This window comes from Phoxinus phoxinus (genome assembly GCF_949152265.1).
Source record: "Phoxinus phoxinus genome assembly, chromosome: 24".
NCBI lineage: Eukaryota > Metazoa > Chordata > Actinopteri > Cypriniformes > Leuciscidae > Phoxinus > Phoxinus phoxinus.
Window position 1 is genome coordinate 19,293,772 of NC_136899.1, and position 14,357 is coordinate 19,308,128.

At 37.9% G+C, this 14,357-nt stretch overlaps 1 protein-coding gene across 5 annotated transcripts in view; it reads left to right on the forward strand.

Moving 5' to 3' along the window:
- Nucleotides 1–14,357, forward strand: part of actr3b (actin related protein 3B) — a 71,526-nt gene that overhangs the window by 32,811 nt on the left and 24,358 nt on the right. For 2 of the 5 annotated variants that reach the window (XM_079602141.1, XM_079602138.1), the window contains exons 13-14: nt 33–148; nt 1,151–2,687. In XM_079602141.1, coding sequence (XP_079458267.1) covers nt 33–128 — 96 coding nt within the window. In that variant the 3' untranslated portion in view covers nt 129–148; nt 1,151–2,687. Of the gene's footprint in view, nt 1–32; nt 2,695–14,357 lie in introns of those variants that run through there. The other 3 variants (XM_079602140.1, XM_079602137.1, XM_079602139.1) reach the window with 2 other exon arrangements.

Genomic DNA, 14,357 nt, shown 5'->3' on the forward strand with positions numbered 1-14,357 from the left:
CTGATCCATGTCCCTTTCTTAACATTCTATAGCCCGAGTTCTTCCAAGTCTGCCACTCGAAGAAGGACTACGAGGAATATGGACCCAGAATCTGTCGCCACAACCCAGTCTTTGGCATCATGTCCTAGTGCTGGTCTTGCACCCCGCTGTAAGCCTAGATATCAATTCAATCGATTTATCACCTCACCGTACTGCACTTTGATTGCCACTCCTCTTTGAAAAGGAATAATTCAGGCTTTGACAAGCTTAGAATAGAAAGAACAAAGCTTTTTGTTTATCAGTGAAAATGTCAAAGCCAGGCACAAGGGTATTATGTGGATTGGATCTGGAGACTTGAGGCTTGTGCTTTGATAGCAAGCGCTGAATGTTCAATACTCTAAATGCAGCAAAAGAGAGGAATTGAAGAATTGCACATTGGCTGCAGGTGGCGCATGTGAAGCTATACAGTGGGGTCTGTTTACTTTGCCAATCATTTCAGTTTCTGTGTTTTGTTTGGGTTTTAAAGGAATAGTTTGAAAAAATTTGACAATTCTGTCGTTGTGTTAAACCCATATGACTTAGTTTTGTCAATGAAACACAAAAAGATGCTTAGGAGAATGTCCAAGCTGCTATTTTTAATATAATGAAAGCATGCAGTGACTAGTGGCTGTTAAGCTCCAATAATAATATAAAATTTGTGAAGGACAATTTTGCTCTGTTCTTCTATCAAAGCTATAATATGACATCAGGGCCCAGTTGTTCAAAAGTTTGATCAGATTTCGGTTAATTGATTGGATCAAATCTTGAAAATGTGTTGTTCAAAAGAAGAAAAAAGGATTCTAAAATTGGATTAGACAACATAATCCAATCTTGGTTTTGATTTGGATCAAACCTTCAGTGTGTGTTGTTAAAAAAATATTTTGGTAATATGCTTTTGATCCAAAAAAAAATCCTGATCTCAGCAGAAGGGTGTATTCAGGATGTATTTCAGGAACAAAATGTGATAGAACTTGGTCAAATATTACAATGTTTGTACACATTAGAATGTATAGCTGTCAAAACGCATTTAATTTTAACTGTGATGATCATTAGAAATGAAGCAGTCAAAAGTAGTTTCTAACAATTGCATCCCTCATTGCTTGTATATTTTTATTTGTTTGTTGTGGATCAGATGAGGGGTCTAATGGTCTGTTCCATTTGTCCTCGGAGATGGGAAATTCACAGGCCCCAGTAGGAACTTTTAACTGGAACGCCCCCTCAAGAAGGATTTGTGACTGGGGAAATCAGGGGAAGCGCAACAACCGCAACATGGCTGCTCAGCCCATCAACCATAGTGAAATATTGTTTATTAGCACTTCTGTTTGTCTTGTGTCTCAATAAACTCAGTGGTCCACACAGTACTATCCAACCTGTGGACATGATACTTCAGCAGTATCTGTGCAAAATATTGCTTTTTATGTGTTCCATCTTAGTTTTCTGATTTGTTAACGTGGTCAACTCGGTGTGACATCATTCACAGTTTCTCCATCCCGCATCCCAGGTAAATGAAGCGAAGTGTTCAAATGCAAATTTTACGCTAAGTGTTCTACCTGTTGTTTTCTACATAGCTAGTAGCCTACATTGTGATTTGTTGTCCCATTTAGAGCACTGGAAATCCATGCTACATTTACGGCATGTCATAATTACCGTTGTCTCAAGATGGCAGCACGTGACGTTCTATTCGAAGTTGTTCACGTTCTCGGATTGGGAATTATGCGTTTCTATTGGACCACTATAAATTAATCTGAAGCAGTCAGGTGGTACAGAGGATGTGAGTGCTTTTTACAAGTTGAAATCATGTAATTGTGGTAATTACAACATGGTGTGAATGCACCTCCAGATTTGGTAATCAAGTGTGTATCAGGCTGATCCAATCCAATGTTGCTTTGAAAAACCAGCACAAAAGCAATCCTGGATAGCAAAACGGGATTTTTTAAAATACAGATCATTCTAATCCAAATGAAAATTTTTGAACAACTGGGCCCAGAACTTATATGGACAAACAGATCATTTATTTGATGTGCTTGGAGCTTGATAGACATGCTCATTAGCTATATCACAAAACTTTTCCTTTTGTGTTGCATGGAAGAATGTTCATAGTTTGAAAGACAAGGAGTAAGTAATGGTTTTGGACACTACTACGAGTGGCTGTCCCTTCAAATTGTGCACTATGTAAAGGTAAGGGACAATTCCAAGCACAGCCTAAAACTTTCCAGGCAGGTGTGCTGGGGCAGGATTGGGGTAAGGTATTTGCTGTGATCTGTATGCATGTAGGTGCCTGAGATTGTTTCGTATCAGCAGTTATGAATGAAAAGTAGAATGTCATTGAATTGTACATACATAGTTTTCTATATTATATGATGGATTATTTCAGAATTAGATTATATTTGTATTAAAGTGAAAATGGATTTGTGGGCAGTCAAAATTTGAAGCAGTACAGTATATTCTTACTGGATATAGTATATATAGCTGATATAAGTGGAAATATATATTAAATTATTTTTGTCCAAAAGAAAATGTACTTTATTTTATCCAATAGCACACTATTTATGTATGTTATTCAACGCATTGCAGTGAGAAGCATGGAGTTTGATACCTTAGCAAGTAACCATGTTTGCCAAGGATAAATCTGCAGTTTAAGGCTAATGTGAATTAAAGCTCCTCTCTCTAACAGTTTCTAAGATTTTTTTTTACACATCTCACCTTCAATCCGTCTTTACTCCCACCCTATTTGCATCTCATTTGGTTGCTTTGCTTAACACATAGTTTGAAGAGGTGCTCTATTAAAGGAATGGTTTACTTTCATAACTTTTTTCTTGTTTATAATTCAGACTATAAAAGCTATACTCTTCATCTTTTAGTACAAGACATTTATTTGTACCAAAAACAATTATAACATTAAAGTACATTTTATTAGCTCACGTTATCATTCACTTATAATAAAAATGGTTCTAAACAGGACCAGTTTAGAGTTTTTCGGTTAGTGACAATAGCAAAACCATTTGGTGCAAAGAAATTATTTTATTTGCATCGATTGTTCCAGGAAAACCTTTTAACATTCATGGAACCTTTCAAATGGTCGTTTATAGTGGAAAAGGTTCTTTAGATTATAAAAAAATATATTTTGGAACCTTTATTTTTTACTCCCAAATCTTTGTATTGATTTTTAGTGACAGTACATAATAAGACATCATGAACAGTAGAAAGTAAGATATTGTCCATTATTAATCCCTTACAGGACACAAACATGTCCTGTATCCACCTGTCATGTGTTGGAGGAGAAGCATGCCTCCACTTAAGAAGGATGGCCCGTCTGGCCAAGATTGTAGTAAAAGCAATGACTTTACGATCTTGGGCAACCAAATCAGTCATAGGGGAGACCCCAAATAGGGCTATAATTGGATCAGGGTCAATATTAGTGTTGAGAGCTTTTTTAAGCATCTGAAATACATTAGACCAAAAGGTTACCAGCTGCGGACAAGTCCAAAACATGTGTAGATGGTTGGCAGGTGAATGTTTACAACGGTTGCAGGCAGCACTCTTATCTGGATTTTTTTTTTTTGCCAGTTGGCATTGGTTAAGTCCGCTAGGAATAGTATTTTACATTGTATTAAGCCATGTCTGGCACATATTGAAGAGGTATGTACCTGGTTTAAGATTTTATGCCATAGATCCTCTGTAGTAACACCGATGTCTTGCTCCCAGGTATCTTTGAGAGTGTCAATATCAAGGTCTGAATTAATAGACTTTATTAAATTATAAATGATTGAGATTCAATAGCCTGTGGTTGGCATTTAAAGAAAGAAAGTAATAAGTTTTTGTTTCAGGGGAACGATTGGGAAAGTGGGGGAACTGCTTCTGTATAAAGTGTCTGATTTGAAAGAACCGAAATAAGTGATGACTGGGTAGGTTATACTTTTTAGATAAGGAGGAGAAAGAGACAAATACTCCCTCCTCGTCACTAATCTTGAGAAGGCCATTAGATGACCAGAGGCGAAATGCAGGGTCTGAACTAGATGGGGGGGGGGGGGGGGGGGAGTAATTATTGAGGATGGGCATATAAGTGGAGCTCTATGTAAACCGCAATGTTTTCTAAATTGGACCCACATTTTAAGGGAGCTAGTGACTACTGGATTATCTGAAACTCTTAGAACCTTTATTTTTTAAGAGTGTAAATATCCCTTGAGAGTGTAAAGAACCTTTTTAGTAATAGTTTATTTTCATATATATGTATATATATACTGTATATACATACATACATACACACACACACACGTATATACATGTACATGTATATATACACACACACACATACTGTCATACATCTCATCTCACACTTGCTGTCACGTTGATCTGCATTCAGATTTTTTTTTTTTTTTTTGGAACAGGACGTTTTCTATGCTATAAAATATTTTTGTAATAAAAGAAAATATGTGGAAGCAAATAAACCTTATACAGCAGTTTTGCAAACATATATACTATTATTTAGTTCAATTTCTGCAGTCTTTCTTTTTATTATATAATTAGCATCAAACAAACAATCCATCCATCCATCCATCTTCTTCCGCTTATCCGTGGCCGGGTCGCGGGGGTAGCAGTCTAAGCAGAGATGCCCAGACTTCCCTCTCCCTAGACACTTCCTCCAGCTCTTCCGGGGGGACACCTTTCCGGGAGTCCCTCCAGCGTGTCCTAGGTCGTCCCCGGGGTCTCCTCCCGGTGGGACGTGTCCGGAACACCTTCCCGGGAAGGCTTCCAGGAGGCATCCGGAACAGATGCCCGAGCCACCTCAGCTGACCCCTCTCGATGTGGAGGAGCGGCGGCTCTACTCTGAGCTCCTACCGAGTGTTCGAGCTCCTCACCCTATCTCTAAGGGATCGCCCCGCCACCCTGCGGAGAAAGCTCATTTTGGCCTCCTGTATCCGGGATCTTGTCCTTTCGGTCATGACCCAAAGCTCATGACCATAGGTGAGAGTAGGAACTTAGATTGACCGGTAAATCGAGAGCACGACAGACCGGTACATCGACCGCATTACTGCAGAAGCTGCACCGATCCGTCTGTCAATCTCCCGTTCCATCCTTCCCTCACTCGTGAACAAGACCCCAAGATACTTGAACTCCTCCACTTGAGGCAGGAGCTCTCCACCAACCTGAAGTGGGCAAGCCACCCTTTTCCGACTGTTAAATAAAAGAGGAAGAAAGAAGTAGTATGGCGCACTCAATCCGTTGCTCTGTTGAGATTGTCTTGTGTGTTAACCGTGAACATACTCAGCATACCTCAAGCAAGGTTTGGCTAAATCAACTGAGAGTTCAGGGTATGTTTGACAATAAGATTATCTTGCTTTCTTGAATACCCTTCATGTCTTATAATTCAATTATAAAAACAACAACAGCATGGTACTTTTCATTAACATAGCAAAAAAAAAAAAAGACACTTGACATTGAACATGAATAAATACATAAAGATATAAAACAAAATAGAAACACAAAATAAATAATGAAGGGAAATGTAATTATTAATTTAATTATTATTGATTGGTTTGAATAGTGTTCTTTTTATGCTACTGATTTTTACAAGCAAATGTGCATTTAAAGCAAAATTAAGTGGTTTAAACCTTTACGATTTCCCTTAGCTGTAGTTTAGTTGCCTGTCTGTGCATCATTTGGCCTGTTTCAGAAGGTTTTCTAAAAGCTAACCCCTCCTATGAACGTCCATTAACACCTCAAAGGTATTTGCTTCTCTCTGCTCATCTGACTTCATATACCCTACTCGCCTTTGATCAGACACAAGGCTCCGGGTGACAGCTTGTCTACAGCTGCCGGTAAACTAACATTACCACAGGTGTGCCTGCATTTGTTTAATGATAGCATGATATCACTGGCCACAGCCAGAAAGAACAGTGAACTTTTGAAGCACATGTCAATAGGGATCTATTTATTGTGATCTTTAGAGTGAGTGCACCTTCAGGAAGAAGTCTTCAAGGTGGAATTGCCCTCAAATGTGTATCTTTCATGTTTATTTCTAGAAAGTTTTTCATCCTTTTAAGAGCTCACACTAGTTTCTCATAAGATAGAGTGCAGCCTGGTAAATCAATAACCGTAGAGAAAATGTAGCTGTCCTCTCCTTTATTATAATAGATTTGTGTGTTAGCCTTGAACCACACTGTCCCACAATGAGCATGTGAAATCATTTAGATGTTCCAAAGACATTGTGCTATTTGTGACAGAACATTTCCACACTTTGTTTTTTTTACATTTTATCATTTATTAATTCTAAAAACATGACATCTTATCTCCTACAAAAGGTTTACATGCATCCAAGGTCAAAAAACACTTAAATTTTCTCATAATATACATTGTACATTTCATTTCTCAAAGAGTCTGAAAACAGTTTATTCAACCCGATCTCATGGCAATTTGTACCAATACACACGACCTCACTCGTACGAGTTTGTACGATTTTTGCTAAATCGTACATATTTTACGAGTTGCCAAATTCGTATGAATTTGTACGAATTGCCTACCCCTGACCCCGCCCCTAAACCTACTCATCACGTGGGTTTAGACAAATCGTACAAATCCGTACGAGTGAGGTCGTACGAATTAGCCACCTTTTAATCACTCGTACAAATTCATTTATCGAATTTTATGCCAAAAAAACATTAGGATATTAAGTAAAGATCACGTTCCATTAAGATATGTTGTACATTTCCTACTGTAAATATATAAAACATTTATTTTTGTGAGTGAATGTAGCAAAATCGTTAACATACAATGGCAATTTTAAAGGCGATTTTCTCAATGTTACGATTTGTTTGCACCCTCAGATTCTAGATATTCAGATTGTTGTATCTTGGTCAAATATTGTCCCATCCTAACAAACCATATATCAATTGAAAGCTTATTTATTCAGATTTTATAAGATACATAAATCTCAAAAAATACCCATGTGACTGGTTTTGTGGTCCAGGGTCACATATCTGAATTTCAGCTCAGCTTCCTACGCGCTTGATACACAGTGAAAGATGGCACAGTTCTGTTCATGTCAATTCCAGTGCAAGTCCTTTTGAATTACATGCAAAGTGGATTCGCAGCAGTGAAAACAGCTTCTTGTTGACATGTCGACCACACGAACCAAACTCTTTCAGGTCCATAGGCTGGCATTATGCAAATGTTTTAAATTTAACAGGAGGTGAGACTGGGACTGCTGATGACTTGTTTCAGCAGTTCAAAACATTTTATTTTTAGGAGAAAATAACTTTATTTGTCTTGCACTTTGGTCTTTAAAACTTTGTAGACCTTTTACATTCACAAACAGCTACATTACACACTACATGGAATGTAATATTCGGAAAAAGCATAATAGGGGAACTTTAATGAAATAATATTTAGTGTCTAACTATGTGTTTAACACAGTTTGGCCTTTTTTTAGCTAAAGCCAAAGTATATAGGCTACTTCACCTTTTACGCGTACACGGTCAGCGTACAGTGGCATGACGCGGATTTCGTCATCAGATGCATATGCGCACCGCCGGCCTGTTCAAACGGTTCATTTCATTCCAAGAGAGCTTTTTCGAGCAGGACACTATTGATGGCTGCAAACTTACTTGACTTGGCCTTGTTGTCAGCTGCTTCTGCGTTTTCAACCTCAGTCAGTAAGCTCTGTTATTTGTTGTTCATTGTTAAGAGTTCTATGTCTATTTATGTTATTTCTCTCAATGCCAGGGGACTAAGAGACATTACTAAACGGAAGGCTTTGTTCCTGTATGCCAAAACGTTCAAAACTGTTTGTTCCACACCGTTGCCAGTGATACTGCTTTTTGGAGAAATCACAATGACATTTGGATGGTTCACGGTTCAGAGCATTCAGCTGGAGTTCTAAAATTGAAAAACCTATTTGCTGGGTCTCGTTTTGCACCATTTAGCGACCTGAATGGACATTTTATGCTAATGGTCATTTGTTTAAATAATACCGTGGTAATACTCATTAATATCTATGGTTGTAATTCCCATGAGAATGACTTACTGCTTGAAGCGTTAGAAGAGAAAATTCTGCGGTTGCTTAATGAATACCCAAATGTCTTAATTTTCATTGGTGGGGACTTTAATATTGTGCCTGATAATAATATTGATAGACTGCCGCCTAAACAGTCTGCCTCTACTAATTCTAAATGAAAGATAATGGATAAATTTGATATTATCAATATTTGGAGGGAGAAATTTCCAAATATTAAATCCTATACTTGGAGTAACAAAAGTTGTTCTAGACAGTCCTGTATAGACTACTGGCTTTCACAATCTGTCATTAATTTGTATGTTGCTGTTAGCGTTCTACCTTCCCCTATGACAGATCATAAAGCAACTCTTATCCAATCCTCTTTATTTTCTTCTTCAAGTCCTAGAGCCTCTTATTGGAAGCTTAACACTTGTTTGATTAAGCATAACCAATTGAGGCTGATATTTTTTTGATCGAATATTACTGGATCAAAGCACAAAAGGAAAATAAGTACAGCCTCAATTGGGAGCTTCTTAATCACAAAGTTAGCAAATGTGCTAGAAATTTTGGCAGCAGTCTAACTAAACTTAAAAGATGTGAAGAGGAGAATGTAATTTCTAAAATAATAACTCTTTGTGGTAAAATGCAGAATGGTTTGTCAGAAGCTGAGTTAGTATAATTTATTGATCTGCAAACTCAGTCAGACTCAGTGTATAAGGCAGAGGGCTCTTTTATCCGCTCTAGAATAAGATGGCTAGAGCAAGGAGAGCATATTTCTTCAGAATAGAAAATAAGAATTCTAGACATTTAACTATTAACTCTTTAAATATCAACGGTACTGTAATTTCTGATTCTAAGGAAATTGGCACATCTTATGCAAACTTCTATTCTAATCTAGAAGTCTTAATATTGCAAGGACTCAGTGTAGCCCCTCAGGTTTGAACCGCCTGCTCTAAGCAGAACTCAAACCCAGTCCCATCCGCATGGGAGGCGGGCGCTCTAACAAGGAGGCAAAAGACCTCAGTCTCTAGCGTCGGTCGCTAGAACGCCTCTTGAGATTAGGGGAGTGAGGTTTACGTGCACAGCTCTCACTGGCCTACATCTGTTACATCAGCTTTGTCCTTTTTCTAGTCTTTGAAGGATGTTAGGTCATTATCTAATGAAGATAAGATCACCTGCGATAGTGATATATCCATTGATGAAGTAATTGAGTCTATTGAAGCTCTTAAGAACAATAAATCTCCAGGCACAGATTGGCTGACAGCCGAATTTGACAAAACCTTTGCTCTAGAGTTAGTTCCTTTCTTGCTTGAGACTTATTTGGAGAGTATTGCTTCTGAGACACTTCCAACTACATAATCACAGGGGTTACTTACTTTAATACCTAAACCTAGGAAAGACATTCTAATCTGTTTGTTAAACTGTGATTATAAGATTTTAGCCTTGTTACTGGCTAAAAGACTTAAATGTGTTCTGGGTACAATGATAGACGAAACTCGGGTTTCAGGCATATTGTCAACAATATACGCCTTTGTTTTAGATTACGCCTTGCTTAGAGATAAGTTTTCTCTCTTTTTTTTTTTATAAATCCTTTGATTCCCCTGAACATTCATTTAATTTACAGTCCCTGTATGAGTTTGGTTTTGATATTTTTTTTTGCAAAACTGTCAGAACTGAATTCATATTAAATCTGGCCCTTCTCCAGGGTTGAATGTGTTCAGAGGGGTTCACCAGGGTTGCCCTCAGGGGCGTAGAATTTAGTAGGGACGCTAGGGACGTGTCCCTACCAATATCCAGTGACATTGATATATATCAATCAAACCTATGCCACTGCCCGGCATCACCTTACTTGTTCTTAATAGCTGCTCAACTCTTTACTTCTCTGTTGAATAGTCAATTACAAGGGATTAACAGCTGATAAACATATTCGTATAACCCAATTAGATATCACACTCTTTTAAAAATATATATATTTACAGATCACTATCGCTCTTAATCTTATCAGTTCTCTAAAGCATCTGGTCTATCTTTGAATTTAGATAAAAGAAAGGTGTTTCTAGACTTACCGGGCATGCTCTTGCTTTGCATGTGGACAAATAAGTTTGTGTAGAGGTTGATAGAATGCTTTTTGACTTTGAAAATCTGTTGTCATAAATAGCTTTAAACATGGGGGGTCTTCATTTTCTTGACTTTGCTTTGTTAAACAATACATTTAAAGGATTAGTTCACTTTTAAAATGAAAATTCTGTCATCATATACTCACCCTTAAGTTGTTTCAAACCTGTATGAATTTCTTTCCTCTGCTGAACACAAAGGAAGATATTTAGAAGAATGTCAGTAACCAAACAGTTTTTGGTTCCCATTGACTTCCATAGTATATTTTTTTCCTACTATGGAAGTCAATGGGAACCAAAAACTGTTTGGTTACTGACATTCTTCTAAATATCTTCCTTTGTGTTCAGCAGAGGAAAGAAATTCATACAGGTTTGAAACAATTTAAGGGTGAGTATATGATGACAGAATTTTCATTTTAAAAGTGAACTAATCCTTTAAGATCAATTGGTTGAGGGAATTCAATTATTCTGAATCCATGGAACACTATTCCCAAATGATATATTCTCTAAAGTTGGTGGTCTCCCCTTTCTGTTAGTATGTAATTATAATATCTCTAAATTATAAAATATTTTGGCCTGGCATTTAATTTACACTATTATTATTAAACCAATCTGATTTTTATTTTTATTTTGTTTTCTCAACTTGTAAACTCAAATGGTCATTTTCTTTCTTATTCTAAATTCTTAACTAAATAGTGTATTCCTGTCACCCCACAAGACTTTGCCATAGTTATGGATGCCATCCCAAGTGGAACTATTGCACTTTTAAAAAACGAATCGGATTCTTTACTCTTCTACCTCTTGGGCACATCCTTGGAAGACAGTGTTACGACCCAGTCTAGGGTGAGGCCGCAACAAACTGGAATTGGAAACCAAAGATACTTTGTAATTTTTTATTTATAGAACCACAAATGAAAGCACCACTTCAGACATGAGCAAAGGCCAAAACAACAAACAAACACCAACTAACAAATAACAGAAAATCTGGTTACACTTTATTTCGATAGTCCACTTTAGACATTCTTTTATAGCACCTTTGGTCCCATTAGCACCAATCACATCTGGAGATCACTTTTCTCTCATCCAATCCTGTGAAAGAAAGGGCAGGACAAAAGAGATAAAGAGAGATGGAGAGAGAGAGAGAGCAACAAATACACACAATACGTCTCAGGACGTAACACCCCCACCCATAAATATCAAACCATGTTTTGACAAAGTCATACACCACTAGACTTCAATTTACAGATTTTAAGGATTTGACACAGTAATACGTACGTATCACCCAGGATTTTCCATAGTCTGTTGGGGAAACACCTTAGGTCCAGCCAAATCACTTAGAATGAGGTCAACACCATCAACAGGAAGTCTGGAGCATACACCAATTTGCACTCGTCCATTTTAAACCCTGAGAGACTGGCCTGCTCCTGTGTTTCTCAATAGGGTGATCAGTCTAGGTTTTTAATTCTTAGTTAGTGCTACTGATTCAGACAACATGAAAGGCTTGTAGACAGAATACGGAGTTGAAAAAGAGGAAAAATCTAGGACAGGGTGAACAGATGCAACACCAACACATCTGGATTGATCAGAGGGATTTCTCTGTTTCCAGGCCTTACAGTTAGCTAGATGATCTGGCTCAAGACAATAGAAACACACACGCATTTTACCACTATAATGGTGGGCAGACTTGTGTTTTTTCTTTGGGTGGATTTCATTAGAGAAAACATGGATATGTCCTTCTTTTGAAGCAGCATCTAAATAGATATCTTCCTGCTGACTCTCTAAGGAGGAAACAGTCTCTTGTGTCAGCTAACACTGCAGCTTCAGAAAAAGAAGAAACCTTTAGTTCATTCACATGAAACACAACTTTGTCTGGCAGACAACTTTTTAAAAAGTCATCCAACAATAACAACTCACACAGTTGTGCAAAATTGGAGACTTGGCTAGCTACACACCACTTCTGAAACAAAGCTTGCTTCTCAAGGGCAAACTCCACAAAGGATTGATTAGTGGATTTCACATGGGTTCTAAAATGTTGTCTGCATGTACCAATTCATAAGTCCATTACACAGCCTTCTTCACAAGGTCATAATCGAAAATCTGTTCAATTGACCCAGCCCCCTTAGTTACTGTCGCTATGTCCGACAAGCTATGCCGCTCTCACGCCATACAATGTTCTCACGCAGTGAAAAATACAGAAAAAATTGCGGAGCAGAGAGGACACTGACAACGCGCTGACAGACAGGACAGACCAGGTTACTTTTGATATTAAACATATTAAACAAAGTCTCACCTTTCAAATTTGGTCATTTTTTTTAAAGAAATTTAAACAATAAATACCGTTTTGTGGCTCTTTAATGTGCCTGACAGATCGCTGTAGAGCCTCAGTTAAAACTGCTCGTGAACCGATCATCTCTTCCTTCTAGTTTATTTATAGTGTGTGTGTGCGTGCGTGCGTGCGTGTGTGTGTGTGGTATATTGTGCTGTGTTTGTGGAACCGTACACGCATTGATGCTCGACACGAATGAAGTTCCTAACGGATAAATAAAGTTCTTTGAATTAAAATTGAATTGAATTGAATAGCATCAAATAAACATGAATGAACATAAGAACGAATGTTGTTTTAACCACAGAAAGGCATCAGTACACTCAGCACACTTCAAATTCAAATCCTCCCATGTTAATCTACTAACTCTCCTGACTGCTTTGTCAGACAAAATGGCGGATGGCGAAGTATGATTGGTCAGATCACATGTCAATCAAGCTCCCTGCGAAGGGTCAATTGGTAAAGCAGTACACACTTCCTGGGCCTTGCCTACCAACCTGCATCGCAGCAGCATTTGAGCCATCTCAGGGTAGCTGCAACCCACTCAAAGGCAGAGAAGTATGCATCCACCTCAGTTTCACTGAAAGGAGTCACCAACTAAATATGCTTTCTAGCATCAAATACAGATGGAGGACTGGTACCATGCATTGGTGTGGAAACTCCAGACATTGTAGATGTAACATCTACTATGGGATGGACAGGAGTAGAAGAGCTCTTTCATCATGACCATGCAACCTTGTAGTATCCAGCTCTATCTCTCGCAAACGCAATAGCTGGTTCTCATGCTCTTGCCTTTTTATCTGCAATTCAAGTTCTTTCAATGATCAGCTGGCAAGATCTGCATGTTCAGCAAACTATTGTACAACTCAGCCTTTAACAGTTGTTTAAATACAATATATGTGTGCCAGAATGTTAATTGGCTGGTATTCAGATGACAAAACTAACATTTGAAAAGTTATTTTGCATTACACATTATTTAGAATTAATCAAATAATGTGACTATGTTCAGTATTTTGTTAATTATATCATCAGTATGTCACTGGGACAGACAAACATGAGACACAAATGGCATTATTTCCTGAGATTTACTTTTTATTTACCTGTTGAGACGTTAAGCTGATTTGATCCTTTATTTGTTTCACACTTTCCAAATATCCTTTTGTTTTTATTCTCATGTAGATCCATGTGCTCAGAGGTGGCTCATTACTAAGTCAGCCAAAAGCTGGAGCTCGTATCCAATTAGAACATGTGACATCTCACAAGTACACTTTACCCTGAGCACCAACAGCACAGACAGATGTAATCATACTGTTTATGTTTGCACATCTCATATTCTTATTCTAGGAGTTATTCGATGATATTAAAATCGAATAACTGCGCCGGGGCGCTGCTCTTGTAGCGACCGGTAGCGTGTGCCTTGTGTGTTGTTGGTGTGCTTAGTACACAAAATTGTCTCTCGTTCCTTGTTTTGTTTTGTTTATGTTGTTTATGTTGAAACTCAGTTACCTGGAGCACTGTTTTCTTTAATATATTGAAGATTTCATCAGACGGAATGGATTGGTTTTGGCTTTTGACGTTTTGGACATTTTTCTGGGTTGTTTGGAGTGCTCAGGAATCCTCACGATATCCAACGCTACAATACAGCCGGGAATTGTTGCTCCAATTGCGTGGAAATTATCCAAGGACTGTGGCGAGCTGGAGTATGGACTTGCAAGGAAATACAAGGTATGAAAATTGGGATTTTAATATCAAGACGAGGAAGAGGGGGAAGCGCGGAGGAATTCAACTGAAGCTAAAAAAGTTTGGGTTTAAGCGCATCCCACTGCCCAGTATAGGAGGTTTACAGAGACATTAGATTAAATGTGCACAAAGACCAGTTATCATCAAATAAAATAAATGCTTTGCACTT